Source organism: Alnus glutinosa, chromosome 2 (genome assembly GCF_958979055.1).
Source record: "Alnus glutinosa chromosome 2, dhAlnGlut1.1, whole genome shotgun sequence".
In the NCBI taxonomy this organism is placed as follows: domain Eukaryota; kingdom Viridiplantae; phylum Streptophyta; class Magnoliopsida; order Fagales; family Betulaceae; genus Alnus; species Alnus glutinosa.
Genome location: NC_084887.1, coordinates 27,864,627 through 27,886,728, shown reverse-complemented (window position 1 = coordinate 27,886,728; position 22,102 = coordinate 27,864,627). Strand labels below are relative to the sequence as shown.

The 22,102-nt window shown below is 37.2% G+C and overlaps 2 protein-coding genes across 2 annotated transcripts; both read right to left on the bottom strand.

The window, feature by feature from the left end:
• Window positions 1-227: 227 nt before the first annotated feature.
• LOC133859180 (isoprenylcysteine alpha-carbonyl methylesterase ICME-like) lies at window positions 228-7,599 on the bottom strand. The gene is made up of 11 exons (XM_062294504.1): window positions 7,148-7,599; window positions 6,292-6,368; window positions 5,917-5,986; window positions 5,705-5,785; window positions 4,800-4,874; window positions 4,102-4,203; window positions 3,871-4,017; window positions 2,209-2,274; window positions 1,895-2,038; window positions 909-999; window positions 228-660 (listed from the first exon to the last, which is right to left on the bottom strand). Exons 1-11 carry the CDS (start codon window positions 7,363-7,365, stop codon window positions 499-501), a joined length of 1,233 nt encoding a protein of 410 aa, XP_062150488.1. The 5' UTR covers window positions 7,366-7,599; the 3' UTR covers window positions 228-498.
• A 1,162-nt stretch (window positions 7,600-8,761) lies between these two features.
• Window positions 8,762-15,405, bottom strand: LOC133859182 (uncharacterized). Its single transcript, XM_062294505.1, has 9 exons — window positions 15,104-15,405; window positions 13,515-13,623; window positions 13,269-13,369; window positions 11,221-11,346; window positions 11,001-11,121; window positions 10,797-10,881; window positions 9,837-9,950; window positions 9,676-9,715; window positions 8,762-9,177 (listed from the first exon to the last, which is right to left on the bottom strand). Exons 1-9 carry the CDS (start codon window positions 15,281-15,283, stop codon window positions 9,025-9,027), a joined length of 1,029 nt encoding a protein of 342 aa, XP_062150489.1. The 5' UTR covers window positions 15,284-15,405; the 3' UTR covers window positions 8,762-9,024.
• Window positions 15,406-22,102: the final 6,697 nt, after the last annotated feature.

Sequence of the window (22,102 nt, the reverse complement as noted above, 5' to 3'; positions counted from 1 at the left end):
TTTTCTACTGGCTGCTTGTAGACGGTAGAAAATTTATTTTCGACAATGTCAGGTCAGTACAGGCATAATAGATGTTAATAACTTGGGATTTCGACCCGAACTTCTTGGTGAGAACGTTTATGTTCGTCAAATCACACAACTAAAGTTAAAGTCAAAGAAAGGTCCGTTCATTTTATGAAAACATATCAGAACCACAACGGTGGGGAGAAAGATGAAATGACTTCAAGTTGTTAGTTTGTAAATGCAGAACATTTATTTACTTCAGAAAAAGCTTTAATAATTTGACATTCGACAGGCCAGTCTGAGACTTAACTGCTAAATACATCAAAGAAAAGAACAAACTCTCTCCTTGTAATCACTCGAAATTTACCTCAAAAAGGAATTAACAAAATCACCCAAGGAATAAGAACTTTTCTCCTAAAGAGAACACAAAATGGACAAAAGTAACAAAGGCATCTGAATTAAGTTTTTATAAACTTAGAGAACTATATATAAGGGCTAGAAGGGGCTGATCTCGCGAGCCATTTGTAACAAAAACTCGGGAACAAGGCGTCTTCTTGGAGGGGCCACTGCATCCTTGGCAAGAGCTTCCTTATCACCGGCATGTATGTCGGCAACTATATGGTCAAACAGTTCATCTTTGCCTCCTCTCAAAGGATCCTGCATATAACCAAAAAGTAGAGGGTTGCTTGGAAGGACAAAGGTTCATATGGTATGTATGAATTCTAATGGTCTATACCAAATTTGCTTTTAGGAGTTCTAGATATTGTTATGTGAAAATTTGGAAACATTGGTGCGTATACCACTTTGGAAAATAAATTATAAGGCAATGCATAAAGTCTGATCAGAGGTTAACAGCTAAAGTAATAGTAACAACCTTACAAGAAGATATCCGAGACATCACTTACTTGAAGAAACAAATCTGTATGTGTTTTTCCCTCAAACAGAATTAGCGTTACTTGAGCTCCTGCCCTTTGAAGAGCATCTGCAAAAGTTTTACTGCAAATGGAAAGAAGGATTAGGAAACATTGAAGTTCCATGGAATGATGGAAGGGACTCACTATACACCACACTGAGCCCACTTTTGTCATAAGGCGTGGCGTGGAATTAACTCAACCTCATCATACCACTTCTTTCAGGATTAGTGAATAATATTAGACAGGAAAGGGACAGTTATAAATGGCATGGATATTTTTATATGAGGCTTAATATGCCATTTATTCACTCCAATTATTCATCATTTACGTATCATTTCTTTCATGCTTTCAGAAATATGAACATAGTAAGTACCAAACAAAAGGACAGTATTTTTTTATCCGTGTGCACAATATCCAAAGTAATTTTCAATTCTATTTTTTTTTTTTATTTCACATTACTTATTTTTTTTCTTACATGCTTCTTTATTTCATTATTCTTATCACATTATTATTACTTTCATGATCATCATCACGTTACAGATATAATTTGAAGAGGATCGGAGGAAAAGATGGGTTCTTAAGACGAATATGTGAAATTTCAATTTTATCCTTCAAAAAATTTGAAGTCGGGCATAATGGTAAAAGTATATCTTTATTTTTCTCATTCCTTCCTCTTTTATTTCCTTTCCACCACATGAGGAAAAGGTGGATTCCCCTTACTTCCCCACTCTTTCCCCCTCCTCTCCCCTCCTTTTCATCCCTCCCACTTTCCACCCATCTTTTTTCTTTTTTATAGGTACGTCACTCATGAACTCAATGGGTCTTAAACCCACCACCTCACCCTCCATAGTTCCACTTATTATTTATAGAGTAGGTGTTATTTGTGCCATTTGAGCTAAAGCTTATTGGCTACTTTCCATTCCTCCTACCAAACATGGTTAGCGCGCATGCAGAATTTATTTCAGGGAGATTCTAACCTGGCATCTGATGGTATGGAATAATCTGAGGTTCCATGGAAAAGAGTAATAGGAGGCAGGTGAGAAACAGCATCTCTAATGCTTGGATCCTGTATCATAACTTCAGGAGAAAATCGTTGCAATGATTGTTCACCTTCCATAATGCTGTAATTACCAATTACAACAAAATATATCTAAGGTGATAAAAAATAATAATAATAATTAAAAAATAAATAAATAAATAAATAAATAAAAAAAAAGAAGAAAAAGAAAAAAAGAAAAAGAAAAAGATAACTGTATGCCTATCTATTCCCAGCAAAATATTGGGCAAGTACCTTAAGAAAATGGAGCTATAGAGGCCTCGTTTGTGGAGGTGATCAACTAAATTAAGTAAATTGTACCTGCTCAAAGAATTTCCAGGGGAAAAGAATCAAAGTATGAACCAAAGTGCTGCATCCACCATTAGATTGACAAACATGATACAGATGCAACGTACAGAATCTGTTCTAGTATATCTTCTCAACAACATAAAACCATCAAGCCATCTTTCAACTTTCTCCAAAAAATTCATAAAGATCTTGCATCCTTAAAATAGGAAAGCAAAAAGAATCCCATCAGCCTTGTACTGATAGGGAACAGGTGCCAGTGGGGTGGCATGGGAAAATGTTTGATTTAAAGATGCAGACCATTTAGTCTAAATTACTGTCATGAGAATTACAGAAGTTTGTTTTTGTCTTGCCTGCTATTACTTAAATTGAATCTATTCTGTGAAGCCTCCATTAATTGATGCATCAAACTTGTCATGCTTTCTGAACTTTATGATGATACTAAAATATATATATGGTATCTTTTGGCAAAAATGAATATGATGGTATCTACTCTTAGAACTAGACCTCACACCTATAATAAGCACATAGCAACTTAGCATAATCAAGGACCTAAATAGTGTCCATGTACCATATGACGGTCAACAATTTCCCTCTTCTAATAAAAAACAAGTAATCATTCTATCCAAAACGGGGTACACTTGCATTCCAAAACACTAAATACACTAATCCAAAAATACACTAAATGCATTGAAAGTTTCTCATTCATTAAAAAAAAAAATACACATTGTTTCCTTCCCATTTTTGTACTTTCTATAAGACTTTATAGAGTTTCGAGTGAAACTAGGTGAACAGCTTACAGATTTTAACTTGAACAATCATACATTCCATCTTCCAATGATATAACACATTCAAGGATAAGAGGTGGTACCGCATTCTCTTTCCCGTTACGCATACCACAAGGATCCGCACATTCTAAGTAACTTAAGATAGTCATGATTAACAATAACATGTATAGCATGCGTGTGGCACCTCTTTGAAAATCTGAAGGCCTTCCTTTACTACACTATCTCCAATAATCAAAAAGCACAGTAACTAAAGAGTATATTTGCTATACTACAGGTCCACAAAAGAAACTCAAAGCTGTGCAATAGGAAAAACAGATTTCACAGAGCTGCAGTTCCAAACTCTGGCACACAGTAATTGAGAAGGCAAATTGGTAGATGTTCAGTTGGTCCATCCATGCGCCATTAGTATGGGAACACTAAAAGCTATGGGCAGCATTCCATATCTGCAAAAGGCAGGCCAAGGGGAATATAGCTTACTATTTCCAGGATTCGAGTGAGAACCGATTTATGATTCATGGTACTGAGAAGACATCAACAACCAGTGACCAAAATTTGGTAAAAGCACCAGTGGACAGAGTCCCATTCTCTCATGAACCTAATACTCTCATTATCAACAAGTTCCAAAGCTAGATGTTTCTGGTCTGGGTTCACAAAAGGTTAAACCCCAGGGATGATCCATACAATCATTAACAAATATCCACTAGTAAATGGTGAACTGCTCAAAAAGGCTATGGATTTAACATATTAGATCATCTGACAGGCCCTGATCAGATTCAACAAGCTTCCACGAGATTCACAACAAAAGGAACAGATAAAAATTTACCCTCCAGATAAACCAAAATAAGCTTTTAGTTGAGAGACACTCCAAGAAATACTCTCTCCTTTTCCAGATTCAGATTCTTTGATTGCTTGCTCCACGAGAGCACAAGCAGAAATGTGTGCACCAGCCGATTGCCCCATTAGATATATCCTACCCAAATATGGACAAAAAGATCAATGGCATGGTTTGAAGATGAGATGAGAAATTCCAGAAACAAAGAAATTAGTTTGTCACCTGTTAGGGTCACCCCCATATTCAGCTATGTGATTGCAGACAAATGAGATTCCCTGAGAAGAATCTTTTATCATATCACTAATAGTCCCCTGAGGAAAATTTCTGCATGCATATATAATTTGTCAGGGTAGATAACATACACGAAGTAACCATAATAAATATAACAATTAAATAGAATTTACCATTCAAGATAGATGCTTGAGTAATTGGACAACAAACTCTAACACAAGAAGCATCTTTAATGCAATGGAAAATATGCTTAAGTTATACCAAGCATTAATATACAGGTACAACAGATAAACAGATAAATTTGAATAATTTACCCAGACATGATGAATTGTCTTAAACCAAAATCAACAGAAAACTGTATAAATTCACATACTTTTAAGATATATATGATCAATAAAATCTCGAAATCTATTTGTATGGGGTATATTGTATTTTTATGGCACTTCAGTGTGCCCCGGAAAGGGGGGGCATTGGGGCAGAGTATACAAACACATGCCTTTAGTGATGAAAGGACTTCAGTATGGTGCTACTTGAACTGAAATTAAATACCAATTGTCTTTGGGCTTTGGCTCAAGTAGTAAAGGTTGGGGGTGGGGTTTATTTAGGGTCTCAGATATTGATGCTATTAAAAAAATAAAAAGAAAAAAAGAAAAAAAGAAAAAAGAAAAAAGGAATCCGCAAACAAATACCTGTAGTCAAGGCATGCCACTATTATGTCTCTTTCTGCCAATTGCTTTCCTAAAAGAGAACCCCACGCTTTGTACCTAATACACATAATTGATGTTGAGAAAACTAAGTAGATGGATCGATATGATGCAAGGGAATGAATGATATTATCTACAGTGCTTCATACCATAAATTTGACATCAGCAAGTGAAAATAAAATGGCCATAAACTAAGCTAACAGAGTTCAACCAGGCAGTGCTAAAAATTTATAATGTAACCAGGATTTGCCCATCAAATAAGGGCTTTTTTTTTGTGGGGGGGGGGGAGTGATGGGGGAGGTGGTTTGTTTTTGATAATGAATCAGATAATGTCAACACTAAAGATTTGGGATTTCTCACATTTCACCCAATGTGTTAGTTCAAGTGGCAATAGTAAATTTAACTTCAAAGTTTTCTATACTAGTATTACCAAACAAAAAAAAATTCATCTTCAAAGCAATCAATTTACTTTCCATCCTACCCTCCATCCTCTCACGAATAAGTTTAACTAGGCTAAACCATAGATCCCTTTAACTTCATTTCATATTGCCAAAGAGCTCCTTGTCAAGTGTAATTTGGCAATTATTTACACTTGCTACCTCAAAGGGTACGTGTTGAGCCCAAATGCAAATCAGAAATCCTTATCATTATGACCGGAGACTGTCACAGCAAACATACTAAACTTATGTTTCCAGTACTAAAATTGGAATCAGACAGTATCATATCTTTAAACTGTAAACCTACTTTAAGCCCTCTACCAGAGAATAGGCATGGCTCAGTTTGTTGCCCGATAGTTAGTGCACAGATTAAGCTACCAGATAACACAAAACCAAAAACAATTTCAACGTGAAAAGATATGCAAAAGCTAGCAGCTATCTCAAATCACTCACCCAATAATCCAAGCTCCGCCAGTTACAAATATCACAACTGGCTTTAGTTCATCATTATTTTCAGGCAGATATAGATCCAACCTGTTAAAAAGTAAGAAACGCAATTGCAACAGGAAAAAAAATTAGCATTTGTATGTGATACATGAGCAACCTCATAGCCTATGAAAAGCAAAACATAGAAATAAACCATTACCTCTATCACAATTACATACCTATTTCTTGGTTGATCTCCATATACAACACTTCGCCGGACCTGGCTGGAGAAGAAATAATAATATGCCACTGCAGTAAATTAGCAAGCAAGTTATATTCTGTTTATTTGGACCATATGCGAATACATCCTTGAATACAAATTTGTTCCTGTCACAGATTGAAGAATAATCTAGAAACCATGACACTTTTTTTCTTTTCTGCATTTGGCTTACACAAGAAATCCCCAATATATAGTTTCCTTCATGATCTAGGACATAACTAAGTAATCAAACAAAAGATAAGTATAAAAGAGGGGGGGGGGGGGGGGGGGGGGGGGGGAGAGACAAACAAGGGAACAACGTGTATGCTGTATTTATAGCACGAACAATATGAACCTTGAAGAAACCCGGGCATAAGTAGCAAGGCATAAAAACCAAGAGCAAATAATCTTGTGATCCACCGGGAGCCTACCCTGAACGAAAAGAAATGATTAAACGAAAAACGATAATACACACAAGTTTAAATATAACAAAGCGAAATTTTTCCATGTCACTCGAACCCTTATGGTTACCAAATAGAACAAAACCCTTTCACACGTCAATTTTTTTTTTTTTTCCTGATTTCAGACAGTTAAGTAAAGTAACTAAGCACATACAGCACACCAAACTGGTCCAAGAACTTTATTTGAGTGAGGCAGCAGGAGTGTAACAAATATTTCAGCACAAACACAATCATCTCCTCAGATTTTGCAAAATTTTCCCACCATTACATGCTAAAACATACGTCCAATTGTACAGTCATTCTTCACTTAGTATAGGCCAAAACTTGTTTTTGATAAGTAGTATAGGCCAAACTTTTACAAAACCATCATTCATGCATGCTGAGAATCCACGAATTGACACCCCGAAAAAAAAAAAAAAACCCACAACTGCTATAACAAAGTTAATAAATTTGAATGTGAAAATTTAAAATTTTGGTTTTATATTCAAATAGATGAAGCATTCCATTAATTCTACAATTAGTTGGTGAGAGATTAGAAGAAAATAAATTCAAAATTTTAGAATTAAATTTATAAAAAAAAAAATAAAAAATAAAAAATCAACTCAACCATATCTTATTGAATTATTTAACCAAGTTTATACGTTTCTTCGCAGAGGGCAAAACAGTAGAAAACGCCAAATTCAAGTTTCTCTTCCTTTCCGTTTTCTCAGGAACCAAACAGAAAATTTAAGTTTCAAAAAAACATAGTACCCTAGATATCGGAGGAGGGTGAAGCTGAGCCGGGTGACCAGATAAGTCTCGGCGGCGGCGTGCCCGAAATCTTGGCTGAAAGACTGAGTCCGCCGGGCCGGAGACGGCGGGGTTCCGGGCTTCCCGGCAGGTCGGCGACGGCGATGGTGACTCTTCGCGCCATCAGTGAAACCGAGAACCTTATAAGAACGCAAGGGCTCGGTGTCCACGTCATTCATGTCCTCTTTTCCCTTGGCCTTCGGGTATTGAACGAAGGAAATGCACGGTGGCGATCGGTGCGGTTCGCCGGAGAATTAGTGAGATAGGAAAGCAATGTGGGCGTGGATCAGAGATTGGGCTTTTTTGAGTGGGAATCTTGCTGGTGATGTAGCTCTGTGTAGTAGTGTAGCGTTTCAACAAAATATTTGAATTTCGGAGAAGACGCCGTTTGGTTGTCTCTAGAGAACTTTTCAATGTTTTCATGGTAGCCAGCCAACTCAATTTTTGGCTTTTTGCCACGAGAAGCGGGGCCCATGTGATTGGAGTCGTACTACTTTTTCAAACACTTGTGGACAGGACACGTGGTCGTGCCAAAGACACTTGGCCGAAATTCAGGGCATTGCCATTTTGTTCAAAATTTAGTAGCATCCGTGTAATGTTCAAACTCGTATAAAAATAAAATAAAAAGATGGGTATGAATTATTTTGAGAGTCTTTTTTTATTAATTATATATATTTTAAATTACTTGACATATGTATGTTTGAAATGACATTTTTTTTTTTTTTTTTTTTTTAAAAGATAAGGATCCTCTTCAATTTTAAAGAAATTATAACTTATCAAATAAGGCAAAGTCAGGCCTTTTTTGCGTCGAACGATTTGAAAAATACTAATTACTAAAAATGTGGCATGTTATCAAGACAGCAAAAACAAAAAAAAAATTTATTTCAAAAGTTTTTCTTTTTCACTTTTAAAGGTACGCTTCTTCTTCAATAAACTAAAAGACCGTTTTTTGCTTAAAGTTTTTTTAAAACATAAATCAATAGAACTTAATAAAAAATATGCATAAAAAATCACATTTTTAATAGATATTATTTTTTATACTGTTCATGCAAGAGACTGCCTGTATTCATATATTTTGTAGAAGATGGTTATCCGTTTTGGAATGGGTGGGTTTGAGTTGGCACGTGCAATAACCAGTGCAGGCTATACGCGTGGTTATATGCTTTATTTTGTGTATAGATAGATAGATAGAGATTCCTTTCGTCCCATCGGAAAGCTTCTCGGCCTTTCTTATTGTCCTCTTCTTCATTTATTATACAACTCTCAGACGACTGGGGGGGGTGCACTTGGCCACGTTCCCACCGAGCCATACTGCAACGATCAGAATTTGAACGTGGGTGTTGTGTTATCTGATGCGCAATCTTCATTGCTGATAATGCAGAAAGTGGCGCACTGAGATGACACGTATCTTATGGCAGCACAGGGACAGTGTCTGTTTGTTTGTTTGTTTGTGATCCTAATGGGACCCAATTTGAGGTATGGAAGCTAAATTAGACCCGATTTGAACAGGTTTTAGCGTTCCATCAGCTTTGGTAGCTAAGATTCAAGAGTAAGAAAAGACCGGTAGAAGCAATATTAAGGAGAAATTAAAGACTTTCATGTCACAATCAAAACTTAGATATTCATTTCAGCAAATTAATCCATACATGTGTTTTACATTTCATGCGTGGGCACAAACATTACCTCAGTTCCAGCTATAACCATAATGAAAGATTTGTGAGACACATAAGTTAATTCTTTCTAGATAAAAAGTTCTCAAGTGATGCCCAGGTGGAATACTGTTTTTGGCCCCTTCCCCTTCCCCTTCCCCTTCCCTTTCTCTTTGAGGCTACCTTCATCTACCTGAACCACCATCTCTGGGCAGCAGAAATTGGAGTATTCAAGAATGGGGCGTAGCGGTGGACGAGCGGATTGACAAACCTCCCAATCTCAGCCCATACATTGTTGTGGTAACTAGCAGTAACAGGGGCATGGTACATGAGCTTCAATAGCTGTCAAAAAAGTGTTTTAAGAGAGTCAAAAGCAAGAAAATTTGGAAGAAAAAACAAAAAACTAACCAAACAAAATTCATTTGGTACCATACACTATAATGCAAAGGTTAACACCAAATCTAAATAGAGACCAAATAAGAAAACAGGATGAAATAACAACCAAATGCAACAGAAATCAACCACCAAACTTTTGCATATTTTAATTTTTTTAAAGTGCTTCTTGAACTCTACTGATATTTTCACACAAGTGAAATCATGAGGCACAGTCCAAGTTTTCTTCTCTCAATAAACCGATAGCACACCACTGGTCCCCAGTTTTGCAGAAAAATGATCCAGTCAATGTGAAAAGGAGTGTCTAAGACAAAACATGATTGGGACACCAAATCCATCAATTTTCTGGTGCTTATGCACAGTTGCTTTTAGCTACAGCTAACAGCACTTTTGATCGAATAAGAAAAAAACTAACTGTATAGATGATCAGGGACAAATGTAACGAACCTGCCAGTACATGAAAGTTTGTATTAGATTGCGTTGCCACCTGCATAATTATAATTTGAGAATTTGAGAGACTCCAGAAGTAAAGTAAGCAAAAACATAACAATGAAAGGAAATAAATACGTGCAATAATTGAAAAAGATAAATCTCTCTGAGAATCTCACGAGAAAAAGGAAATAATAAGAAGGAAGCCAAGTCCAATCTCAGAGTGTGAAGACAGTTTGCTGAGGGTAGTTGTGTTTGACTCCACCCAAACACATGGCTCTTCCAAGTACTTCCTATTCACACAGAAAAAGATAATATTGCTCATATGAAAAAAGTTAAATATTCCCAAAGAATAAATAAAATATAAAGGCTAATATTAGAGAAGTTGAAACAATTATATGTTTAACTTAGGCATAGAAGAAAGTTCACTAGAAAACAAACTGCACTACATGAAGACAAGGAGACACCGTGACAGGGGTTCTGGCCTGAAAACCATGTAGCACTTTAAAACAATCATTTAGCATAATAAACCAATGCCCAAGAGTAAAATTTTGTCAAATAATAGGTACTCTGTGAGTATTGATATCCCAATATTACAGGAAAAGTATGCAATAATAATTCAAAATTATGATAGACTCAAATGAGATAGTATGGATACCAAAAATCTGAATGCACGCACTAATCTACTATCTAAGGAGCGCTAAAACTGAATTAAGTAAACACGACCAGAACTACTGAGATATTAATTAGTGGGAATGACTGGCACAAATGCTTGAAGGAATCTCCAAAAAGCCTTCAACCCAAAGATGCGGTGACAAAAGGCAAAACAAACAATATTAGGTAAGAATAATAACATGATAGCATCATTTTGTTAAACCAAACATCAAAACCAAAGTTGTAGAATAATCCTAATCAATTCAAGGATCACAAGAGAAACCCACATTCCAACAGTTCTCTGAAGTGCCAATTGACTGTATCACATTAGTAAATTCATACAACAGACAGCATTCAATGAAATATCGCTCAATGGGGCAATAAGATAATATGATTGAGAAAACCCAAATAGGATAAAAACACATATTGTAAGCAAGTAAATCCAACCAAAGATATATATCATTAAAGGTTCATAACTCTCCCACCTGTACAAGGAGGAACGACTGAAATTATGCCTAAGGAACTTGGCAACATGCTCAAGTGCTCGACATAAAATAGGAATCAAGGAAACTGCAAGAAAGATCACCTCATCATACTAGGCACGGCCAGAAAAAAGATCAATTCAATAATATTGACAGAAGAACAAAAATGATGAACTTAGAGAAAGAATTTAACTAAGCAATACTCACACTTAAGGCAAAGATTTGAAGCCACAAAGATAAGGCAGTAGATGAAGTAGATAAAATCCTTGGTTGCAACAATAGACTGAAAGTAAACTTGCAAAGCCTGTGCATTCCATGCCCTGGGTTTCTGCAACAACATAAGATTGGTTAATTGAACTTGAAGAAAGATAACAAACCATGTATGGAGTGAAAAGTTACAAGCGCAGTGAAACAGAAAAAGAAATACCCCATATAGCGAATACAAGGAAAAAAGAGAGGAACATGCTGTGCCCATTAAGGAAAGCCGAAATGCCCTTTGTGAAAGATTTCTAGGTACCAATGGAAAAATCGCAAGCACAGCCACAACAAACACCTGCAGTTCAAAAAAGAAGATATAAGCAATATTACCAGAAGTCCTGACATATAGGCAGAATCATAATACAGGGATCCTACTTTTAACATAAAACTTAGTCACTTAAATTTAAAATCACTGTAAATTCCTATCGAGCAGTTTCTTTCTAAGGCTTAATTTATTTATTTATTTTATGACGAGGAACCCCTCCAAGGCCAGGCCACTCCGTGTACCCACCCCTGTCAAGTAAACCTCGCACCCATGTAAAGCACCTCCTCAAATCAGGTAATACTTCGGCTTTGCCAGCGAGCTGGCCCCAAAGAATTGTTTGCACCCAAGGGGATTCAAACCTTAGACCTCATGGGACTACCACAAAGACCAAGGCTCTTACCACTTGAGCCAACCCCTTGGGGTTTCTAAGGCTTAATTTTATAATTAAGATGCAGTAGAATTTGTTATATTTGCTCTGGTCCAAACCTGACTAGATGTATTAGTTCTAAAAAAATCTTCAATGATATTAAACATTCTTCCCCAAAGAACACGAAGAAAATCATGCTTAAAATAACAAATGAACAACAGCAGAGCAGCTTGAACTTTGCATTCTAAAAACACATGGAAAGGGTTCAACATAGCAATAATTCGAGCGCATAAGGGTGACTTAAAGGAACTCTCAGGTGTATGATCAACAGAACAAATAAGAAAATGAGTCGGTAATTTTACAAGAAGGATTCTCACAATGAGATGAGCATTTGACACTTCCAAAGTAGCCCGTCTTCTAAGGTTGGCAAACTCAATTGTTTTTGGACTCATATAGGACCATAATGCTGTTTTGGAATTGCTATTGGATGAGCTTTAAGGGAACAGATAAGAACGAAAAAAAAATTGAGAAAAAGCTCAAAAGAGGAATTTATTTTTTTATAAGTATTTCAATCTCATTAAAAAGTGCATACAGGCGCAACCCAAAAACACGAGAGGCATACAAGAGAAACACCCAACTAAGGAAAAGAAGAACACATATCAAGAAATTCTAAGAAGTTAGAGAAACAAGAAGTGTTGTAGACAGCCATCCAAACATAAAGATATTTGAGCATAATGGCTTTTAGTTATGTCACCATCCTCTCAAAATCTTTGAAATTTTGAGCATTACCTTTAGGGGTGGAACTAGGATTTTTTTTGTGGGGGACCAACCTAGTCATAATCTTCCAACAAAATCCCAGCACAACTTAACCATAATTTTCATATTTTGATGAATTTCAGAAGTGTTTTATAATCATAATATGGTTCCTCCTTACCAATTTTTCTTATAATCATGAAGACAATAACTTGGACCAAAACTCTTAAATGTTTGGTATGGTCCTATTTCCCTTTTGACCAAGACAAACTCCATCTTCTCACTCCAAAAGTGTTTTAAGTTTAAAAATTAGGGAAACCCCATCTTCTTCCCGTAGTGCAAGAAGCTGCTTTATAGAGGAGAAGCTGTTATGGCATAGAGAGAGAGAGAGAGAGAGAGAGAGAGAGAGAGAGAGAGAGACTGCAGGCGTTGGCATTGGAGTTTGCAATAGGGCCTGCTTGGTAACATATCCCCTCAATTGCCTCACATCAATTACCTCGATAATGAGGCAATAAAGAAGTATGATTTGTTGAACCTTGGGAACTTCAAAACACATATCTGCATTGTTTTTCCTCAACAAACAAACATAGAGCTATCTGCAGCGTAAAAAATGGGGGGCAAGACATTAACTCTTACAAGGGCCACTTCCTACAAAATGGGAGGGGGTGGGGGGGGGGGCATACTAAACGTGGGTCTGCCCTGATTGCATTCTCTTCAAAGACACCACATTAAACACAGAGAAATTTAGTAACACCCAAGCATATACACACAAAAGTTATGTAACAGTTTGTCAAACTATATGGACGCATGCATGAAGTAGATTTAATTATACCCAAGCATTCACAGAGAACTGAATCGTTTTCCGATCCCAGCGCAGAGAAGTTGGATTTGGACTAGCAGTTGCTGACGTCCCTGAATTTGGAGTTGTTGACCCTACAGCAATATTACGGTCCAATTCAACGGCAGGAGCAATTTTAATACCAGTGAAAAGAAAATTAATACATCCATGTGCAGTAAGGAAATTCATAATTTTTCATTTCTATTATGGATATTTAATTGTAAAATCCACATTTTCTACCTGAGTTACGTTGTCGAGCTTGGTCATTTGAAGATGTTGATGATGCTGATGGTCTTGCTGGCTGAGATGAACTGTTAGAGGACATAGCCTCTACCACAAGATCAGGATCCTGCTTATGAAATCCAAGCATCAGTAAAGATTGTCAAGTTGTAAGATTTAAAGCAAAGCTGAATGAAGAGTGAACATGAAGAAATATTTAAGCTCTTGCATTTTCCATAACCTATAAAGACCAAATAACTGTTACAAAAAAAATAAATAAATAAATAAAATTACACATGGCATGAACCCACAAAGCAAATCCTCATCCATGATAGAGTCTCAACCTACAAAACAATCCCCCACCCATCATCCGTGATAAAATCCCAATCGTAAAGCATAATTTTTAATCAAATGTCCACTTTTTGGTGTAGCAATAGCACTTCTTCAATTTCTTTTACCTAGAGAATTGGAGGAAGCAATAATAAAGAATATCAATCGGTATACATTCCTTCAATGTATGATAAGATAAAATACCAATTTTAGAGCATAACAACGATGGAGATCCACATATGAAACCAAAATGGCAAACCAAAAATTCAAGAAATAGGCTCATAGGTTACATCTCATTTAAAATGAGAAATGTATATGAAATATAGAGTGACTAGGTTTGTATCCTTCCCTTAATCACATCTTCTTCCTCATCCAGGCCCCTCCAACAGTCCTTTTCCTTTCTCTCCTTACAAACCAGGAGAGTGCAAAAAGAATGACCTTTCCAAATAGCTGTCAACGTGAAACAAAACATTCTTATTTCACCCACTAAAGACTCACCTTAGTGAAGACAGCATTACCCAGCCAATCCCAAATCCCTTAAAAATGGAAGACCAAATCTCACAGGAAGATAAGCAATAGAGAGAGAGAAATCATAAACAGATGCAATGAAATAAACAGAACGCATATCTAATTCCAACAACATTTCAATAACCAAGCTTACATAAACAGAAGAAAAACATTGCCAAAAACTTGAAATCACGCAAGCAATATATTCACAGTCGTGATCAGGAAACGAAACTAAAAACTCATCAACAAAACACCCACAAAAAATAAAAGGGGGGGGGGGGGGGAGGAAGAAAATGGTAAAATATCATAACTAAGAACGAAAATCCAATGCAACCCATCTCAGTTTACCCACAACCAAAACCCCAAAAGACAAAACGAAGACAACCCAGGTAGGATTCAAGGGCTCTAGTCCTAATTATATAAAAACCCCACACAAAAGATCGACAATTTACATGGGTAGAGTTACAATTCCAGTGCAGACAATCAAATAGAATTAATTCAGAAAACTAATAAATGCAACAACAACAAAATTATAAACCGCAGAACAGAAAACATAAACCAAATATAATCAACACAACCGAAACACAAGCAAAGACATTCAATTAAAAAACGAACATAGTCCAAAAATTGATTGACAAAACAACGATCAACCCAACAGACAAAACAAAGAAAACCCAGATGGGGATTTCATGTATCACAAGTCCTTATACCAAAGAAAACAAATTTATAGTAAATCAATGATAACAACACAGAGGAATAGGTGGAGTACGGACGATGTAGCGCTGGTAGAACTTGTTCTTGAAGTGGGCGATGACGTCGGGGCGCGAGGCCATGTTGGGAGGTATGAGGATGTTAGACCAGTAGTCGGCCCATCTGGGGTCGTTCTCGTAGTCGTAGGCCGCCGCCGCAATTCTCTTCATCCTCTGCGGATTCTCCTCTCTCTCTTCCCCCATTGCTCCTCCTCCTCTTTCGCTTTCTTTCTGTCGCAACAGCTACTGCTCCACCACTCCCACTTCTATTTCTATTAGCATCTACACGAGGAGAGATTTTCACCTCCTCGCATCTATTACGTCTTCAACCCTTCCTAGGCTGGGTCCTCTTCTTGGAGAGAGAAACACATCTAACGACGCCGTTTAGATATGATTTTTTTTTTTTTTCTCCTGAGTTTATTAAGAATTTTATTTTTTATTTTCAAAATAAAATTATTAACAAACAATTCAAATCAAAAAATACTCTAAAGAAAATACTATACAGTTTTACTCTCATACTCATTAACATGACTTTTAAAATTATTATAAAATTTAAAATCTAATAATAATTCAGTCCAAATCAAATAATAATTTTAAAAATCATGTCACGTCACAAAATATAATAATAAAAATATATAAAGCATTTCTCTTACATTTATATCATATTAAAATAGTTTTTAAGACTTAAAAAAAAAAAAAAAAAAACCCGCAAAATACTTTAATAATCGTACCCTTCATTATATATATATATTTGAAGGCTATTTGTGAGGTAGGCATCATTCCTTTTGAAAATGGAATCTTGGGGCCACAAGTGACTTTCCGAGGCTGTGTGTATTTTGTTTTGTTGTTTAATAGGCAATTTTTTCTAAGAGAAAATCTCGCAAGAGTGATGTTGACGTACTTAATTAGTATATATAATTAACGAATCTTCACTGCTGATTTGAATAATCACGTACAAATTTGATAATTGTGAGGATGGATATAAGTTTTTTTTTAAGCAGTATTTATTGCATTAAACATAATTATCACATTGCTCTATACACAGCCAGTACAATCAAAAAAGTAACATAAAATTAAAGCATAAAAAAGAATGAGGGGCAAGTCCATTTGTATATTAATCTAGAGGCTAATATTGGGTGTTGTAAAATCATATCATTTGCAGTCTTGCTTAGATATTGTATTCTTTTTATAAATTGCAAGTTGGTACAAGTATGACTACTTCATTTTTATCTTAAACTCAATTTGCATCCCAATTAAAGCATATGACCTTTAGACGTGTCAAATTAAGAGTAATGTTATGTACTAAACCCATATATTAAGTCCTTTGATGAATATATATATATATATATATATATATGCATTCGTATGTCTGTTGAAAAGGGTTGGACTAAACCCTTTACTAATATAGACCCATGATCTAATGGTGAATTGAATGTCTATAATTGAAATAGAAATTAAAGGGTCACATGTTATTTTTATGTATGTTTCATAAGAAAAGCTCAAAAGAATATCTTTGTGTAAAACGTCTGCCAATGAAGGGAGATCCTAGAAGTTACTCATGAATGTACAAAAATTGTTAAAAATTCAAAACTTCATATGTTGATTTCTAGGTTTGAGGAGGTTTGAATGAAAGAAGATGCAACTTTTGATGAGTTCATGCTAAATTGAATGGCATTGTGAACTCTAATGTCAACCAAAATTAATGTAGGTGAGAGGATATATTCTTAAACATAGGATAGTCAGGAAAGTCATTGGGTGGTGTTCTTGATTTTGTGGTGGCTGAATGGGCGTTGATGTTGTGGGTGAATTTGTTTTGATGTTGTATTTTGGAAGGTTTTTTGGCTTTGAATTGTGGAGGCCAAATGGTTAAGACTCAAGAGTTGGGAACTAACTTGTTTAATTGGTGTGGTATGGAGGTTGAAAAGGAAAAAAAAATAAAAATTAAATTAATGGAGGAAGGGAGGGCGTGGATGAAGTGTTAGAATCGAAAAAGGAAGAATTTTGGTTGTGGTTCTGTTGGATGGATTGTGATATTAGAAGAGTTGTATTGTTATTTATTTATTTTTAATTTGAAATCTTGCATGTGTTTTTACGGTGTTCGGAAGTTTTTTTTAACTTGGGGGTGGTTGACTGGTTGTTGTTGTTAGTAAGGTTGATGGTGATTGAGGTGGGGTTTTGAGTTATTGGAAGGTTTGGGTTTTGTTGTTGGTTGGGTTTTTGTAAAGAGAGAAATGAAGAGAATTTGAGGGAGGGTGGATTGAAGGGGTTTTAGAAGTTGGAGGGTGTTGGAAAAATATAAAGACGTGGAACTACAAAAAATTGAAGAAAGAAGAAAAATAAAAATTGTATAGAAAGAACACCAGACAGTAAGGCGAATATAAATATGTCTCTTAGATAAATATTGCCTCCCACTTAAACAATAAGTTTTGCAAAAGGAAATACAATAACTTTGTTATCAGGATACAATACTGCAAGAATATAGTATACAGATCGCAAATTCTGAACACTACTCTGAATTCAGAAATTCTGTAACAGCAGAGAAGATCAAAAAGAAGAGAAGGAAAAAAAAAAGTCCTAAATCTGCTGGAAAAATATAGTTTTTACCTAAAAAACTTAGAATCAGTTTACAGCAATTTTAATACAGTTTCTAACTGTTAAAAACACAATTTCTGACTGTTGAAAAGACAATTAGAAAATATAGTTTCTGACAGCTTAGAAAACAGTTACCTATTTAAAAATATTATTGTTAGAAAATAAGTTGTACACATCACGAAAAATACACACGTAATTAATAATCTCGTGTGCTAAGTGCTAAGTGCGTCTAAAGCGTCAAAGCGACACGCGTACGACGACCAGTGCTTCGCACTAGGTGACGCAACTAGCACATGTATGCTCAAAATCTTATTTAGTACAAGAGCTTGATAAATACAAAAAATACTCATAGCTTTTCAATGTGGGACAAAGAATAATAAAAAGTAATAGAGAAAAATTTAAATATTTAAATTTAAGATAAACTTAAATTTCTATATATTCAAATTAGAGATAAACTTAGATTTTCATGAAATAATTCTCAACATAGGGAAGAGAAGTAACTTTATAGTATGTCATGGAAGAAAGTAGCTAGAAAAAGAGGTTATATATCCTTGTGTGTGCTGCTCATTGCGTCAACATAGTCATGATCGATCTGATGGTATTATGGCATTAGCATAGTTAAACCTGTGTGGCATCCATAGCGTCAGTATAATCACAGTCGTATGCCACCATTATTGTCAACATATATAGTCATGGTTGAGTAAGCTATGATGTATTCTTCCCCAATTAATTTAGTGTGACTCTTAATTAGCTTTAACATATATAGTCAACATTGGAAAGGAGATACACTTTAGCTAGTGTCACTCATAGCATCATCATGCATGGTCATGGTCATGGTCATGGAAACGAGAGTGTTTTAAGTTAGAAGCATCTTTCAATATTTCAATAATTCAATATATGCAGGAATTTAAAAGGCTAAGTATTTTATATTAGAAAATTTTTTAGCATTTATTATGTAAGCTGGCAGTTCAAAAAAGACAACAATTTATGTTAGATTATTTTTTAGTTTAAGAAGGAAACTTTCTCCATGGCCAGCTCGCTGTGTTTCAAGAAAGGAATTTCATTTTGAATTCAACTACGAATAAGTAATTTTTATTAATTATAAAGATTCTATTCTGGTATGTTTTATTTTTAACAAGAGAGAGAGATTTATCAGAATGAAAGAGAGCTCATGTCACACACTCTTTCGAATTAATTGTTTATTAATTCGTTACTAAAATCTCCGAATTCATTTATTTTATGTCAGCTTGAATTTTGGTGATTATCTTTGTAGGTAGTGCTTGGCTTTACAGTTTTTTATAATTAATTACTTTGCTAATTTGAATTTTGAGACAAGGTTGAGATATTTTATGAATTTTTTAATAATGGGTTTAACTTAAAATTTTCAGTGCCGATGGTGAATTGGTGATAGAATATGTTAGGGATAAAATCAACCCTAGAGACACGTGGATCCAATGACATCTCGGAGTTATGTCTCGGCTACTTGTTCCGCATGGTTCTATCCAGCAAAGGGAAGGACGTTTAGGTCCGAAGACATCTCGGAGATATGACGATGTCTCGGTCTTAAAATTCCAGGTTACGGTGTGTAAAATATCCCGAGATCTCCCAGCCAAGATGGAGTGAACGTATCTCGGATATTTTTGCCTCGGAGTAATAACACCTCGGTACAATATCGAGTCGGTGCGGTATCTTCTCGGGGTGATATCCATTGGATGAGTCAACATCTTAGAGTATAAACATCTCGGACTTACACAACCCTGTTATGGTGCGGATATATCCCGAGATCTCCAGGTAAAAGTAGAAACGTCTCGGATATCATCACCTCGGAGGTCAGCTGAAATGTGCTACAGTCTCTTAGGAAGGTGCCATGCGCCACACCCGTCTCAGAATTCGATAAGGATAGAATCCCAGGAGATCAGGGATAAACTACAGATCCATGATTTATGGGATAAGATGATTATTGACATAGAATCGAATTTAAAGAAGTACAAACGCAATCAACTACGGATTCAACACTCCTATTCAAATTCCCAGAAGATGTGATGAAAATTCAAACCGGGCTAGGACTCCTCAAACTCCTAATCCAACTCAATGTCAAGAAGGTCCGGCCTATAAATAAAGATCGTCACACCAGGTATAAGATACGAATTCTCTAAGCTCTGGAGATTAAGATTAAGGATTCTATACAGAAAACCTTTTAGACTGACTTAGGCATCGGAGTGGGCGTGGTCGGCACCCCCGACGAGTTGTTTGTTCCTTTTTGCAGGGTTGAAGTGTTCGATAAAAAGTCAGGCAGCGAATCCTTAGGCGACACGTCACCATACCGGAAACTGTACCAACAGTTTGGCGCCGTCTGTGGGAACGATCAATTGTTCTTACGAAAAACAAATCCGCAATGGTGACGACGAGACGTTCCAAATCGATCTTAAACGAAGTGCCGCCAACCAGCCGAGACGATGCTCGTGGAGAAGCAGAATCTGCGGATCCAGAGGCTCGAATAACCCAACTGAGTCAACAGTTAGCCCAGGCGCAGAAGAATGTGGAGGATTTGTTGGCTCAGAACGCTGTGCTCCTAGCCGCACGAACTCCGCCGCCCAATCATGATGTAGCCGATGGGACGAACCACGAAGGTTCAGGAGAGAGAAACGGGCGGAACGAGAATCATGACGGGCAGAACGAGAACCATGAAGAGAGAGCCGGGCGGAACGAGAATTGTGGAGAGCCCATCAATCCGGTTCCACCCACGGAGGCAGAAAGGAGGTTGCAGAAGATGGTCCAGGATCTGGGCGCGAAATATGATATGCTGTCAAAGACGATTGACCAGAGGCGTGATGGGAAGGAGTCCCTTGTTGACAACCTCTTCCAGCACAAGGAATCCATATTCACCGAAGAAGTGTCCAACTGCGACTTACCCGGAAGATTCAAGGTACCTGACATTCCTGTCTTCTCTGGCAGCGAAGATCCAGTGGAGCATCTGGACAATTTCAGGTCCCATGTCTCCCTGCACAAGACACCAGATGCTGTGGCATGCCGAGCTTTTCCTCTCACCCTGTCAGGAAAAGCCCGAGACTGGCTCAGGAATCTCGCACCAAGGTCGATTGATTGCTTCGACACCCTTGGACGAAAATTCCTGGCCCAGTTCGTATCCGGGAGAGCTAGAAGGAAACCCCGAGGGTACTTACTCTCTGTGCAGCAGGGACCAAATGAGACTCTAAAAGACTATCTGTGGAGGTTCAACCAGGAGAAGCTGAACACAGAGAGTGCACCAGACGACTTCATTTACGGTGCAATCTTTCAAGGCTTGAAAAAAGATGGACCTCTGATGGCGGAATTGGCGTTGAAACCGCCGAAAGATCTTCAAACCTTTATGGTGAAGATGGACAGGTACATCAACCAGGAAGAAACGCTCCGAGCTCTCCTCAGTAATTCCCAGCAACAACAGCAGCCGTCCACTGAGAAGCCTAAGAAAAAGAAGAATCCTGAGCCAGTACAGGATGCTGGTCCCGCAGAATATAAGAAGGTGAAGAAAAATTTCGGAGATTATAAGTGGACACCGTTGAACACCTCCATCACCGAGGTGCTCATGGAACTCAAGAAAGATCCGAATTACCAGAAACCGAGACCCATTCAAGGAAATCCCCCTCCATACTTGGCTCACAAGTACTGCGCCTTCCACGATTCACACGGTCATCTGACCGAGCAGTGTGTTTCATTAAGGCAGTTGATCGAGAAATTCATTGAGAATGGGAAGCTAGTCCGATTCCTCGCCAATGAGAGGAATCGACAGGAGCGAGATCATTATCCGAGGCCTAGGAGGGAAGAAGATCGGGATAATAGAAGAAACTATCAACCGAGACAAGATGAAAGAAGAGAAAGAAGCCGAGAGCCAGCACCTCGGCCTCGGAGGGATGAAAGAAGGGAGAGAAGTAGAAGCAGGCCTCGGGGGGCACAGCAGGGCAATATCCCTATCATCCACACCATCTCGGGAGGATTCGGAGGAGGAGGCGAGTCCAACTCAGCTCGGAAAGCATACGCCAGGCAGCTCGATGATTTCGAAGTTTACTCGGTCCAGAGGCCCCCAAAATCTCGGAAGTATAACCCTCTGGTTATAGGGTTTTCTGATGATGATTATGCTGGAGTCTCGCTTCCGCACACAGACGCCCTCGTGGTCACCTTGACCATAGCAAACTATCAGACCCGGCGGATCCTCATTGACACTGGGAGCTCGGCTGATATTCTGTTTAAATCAGCTTTCGATCACATGGGTGTTCCATTGGAAAAGTTGGTTCCGGTCTCGTGCCAGCTACAGGGTTTTGCCGGAGAGAAGGTGTTGCCTCTCGGTTCTATCGATTTACCTGTGACAGCCGGGACTTATCCAAGGCAAAAAGTCATTATGGTAAAATTCCTAATAGTTGATAAGGTCTCGGCCTA

Bases quoted from the DNA above. Each gene is read 5' to 3' on its own strand.
- LOC133859180 (XM_062294504.1), bottom strand. From the start codon at position 7,365: ATGAATGACGTGGACACCGAGCCCTTGCGTTCTTATAAGGTTCTCGGT. The intron at 5,786-5,916 runs GTATGTAATTGT...ACTTTTTAACAG, and splicing joins GGAGATCAACCAAGAAATAG to GTTGGATCTATATCTGCCTG. The intron at 4,018-4,101 runs GTGACAAACTAA...ATATTTGGGTAG, and splicing joins TATGGGGGTGACCCTAACAG to GATATATCTAATGGGGCAAT.
- LOC133859182 (XM_062294505.1), bottom strand. From the start codon at position 15,283: ATGGGGGAAGAGAGAGAGGAGAATCCGCAGAGGATGAAGAGAATTGCG. The intron at 11,347-13,268 runs GTATAATTAAAT...TTTGAACTGCAG, and splicing joins AGTTCTCTGTGAATGCTTGG to GTGTTTGTTGTGGCTGTGCT. The intron at 9,951-10,796 runs GTGGGAGAGTTA...CTGTGTGAATAG, and splicing joins AGTCGTTCCTCCTTGTACAG to GAAGTACTTGGAAGAGCCAT.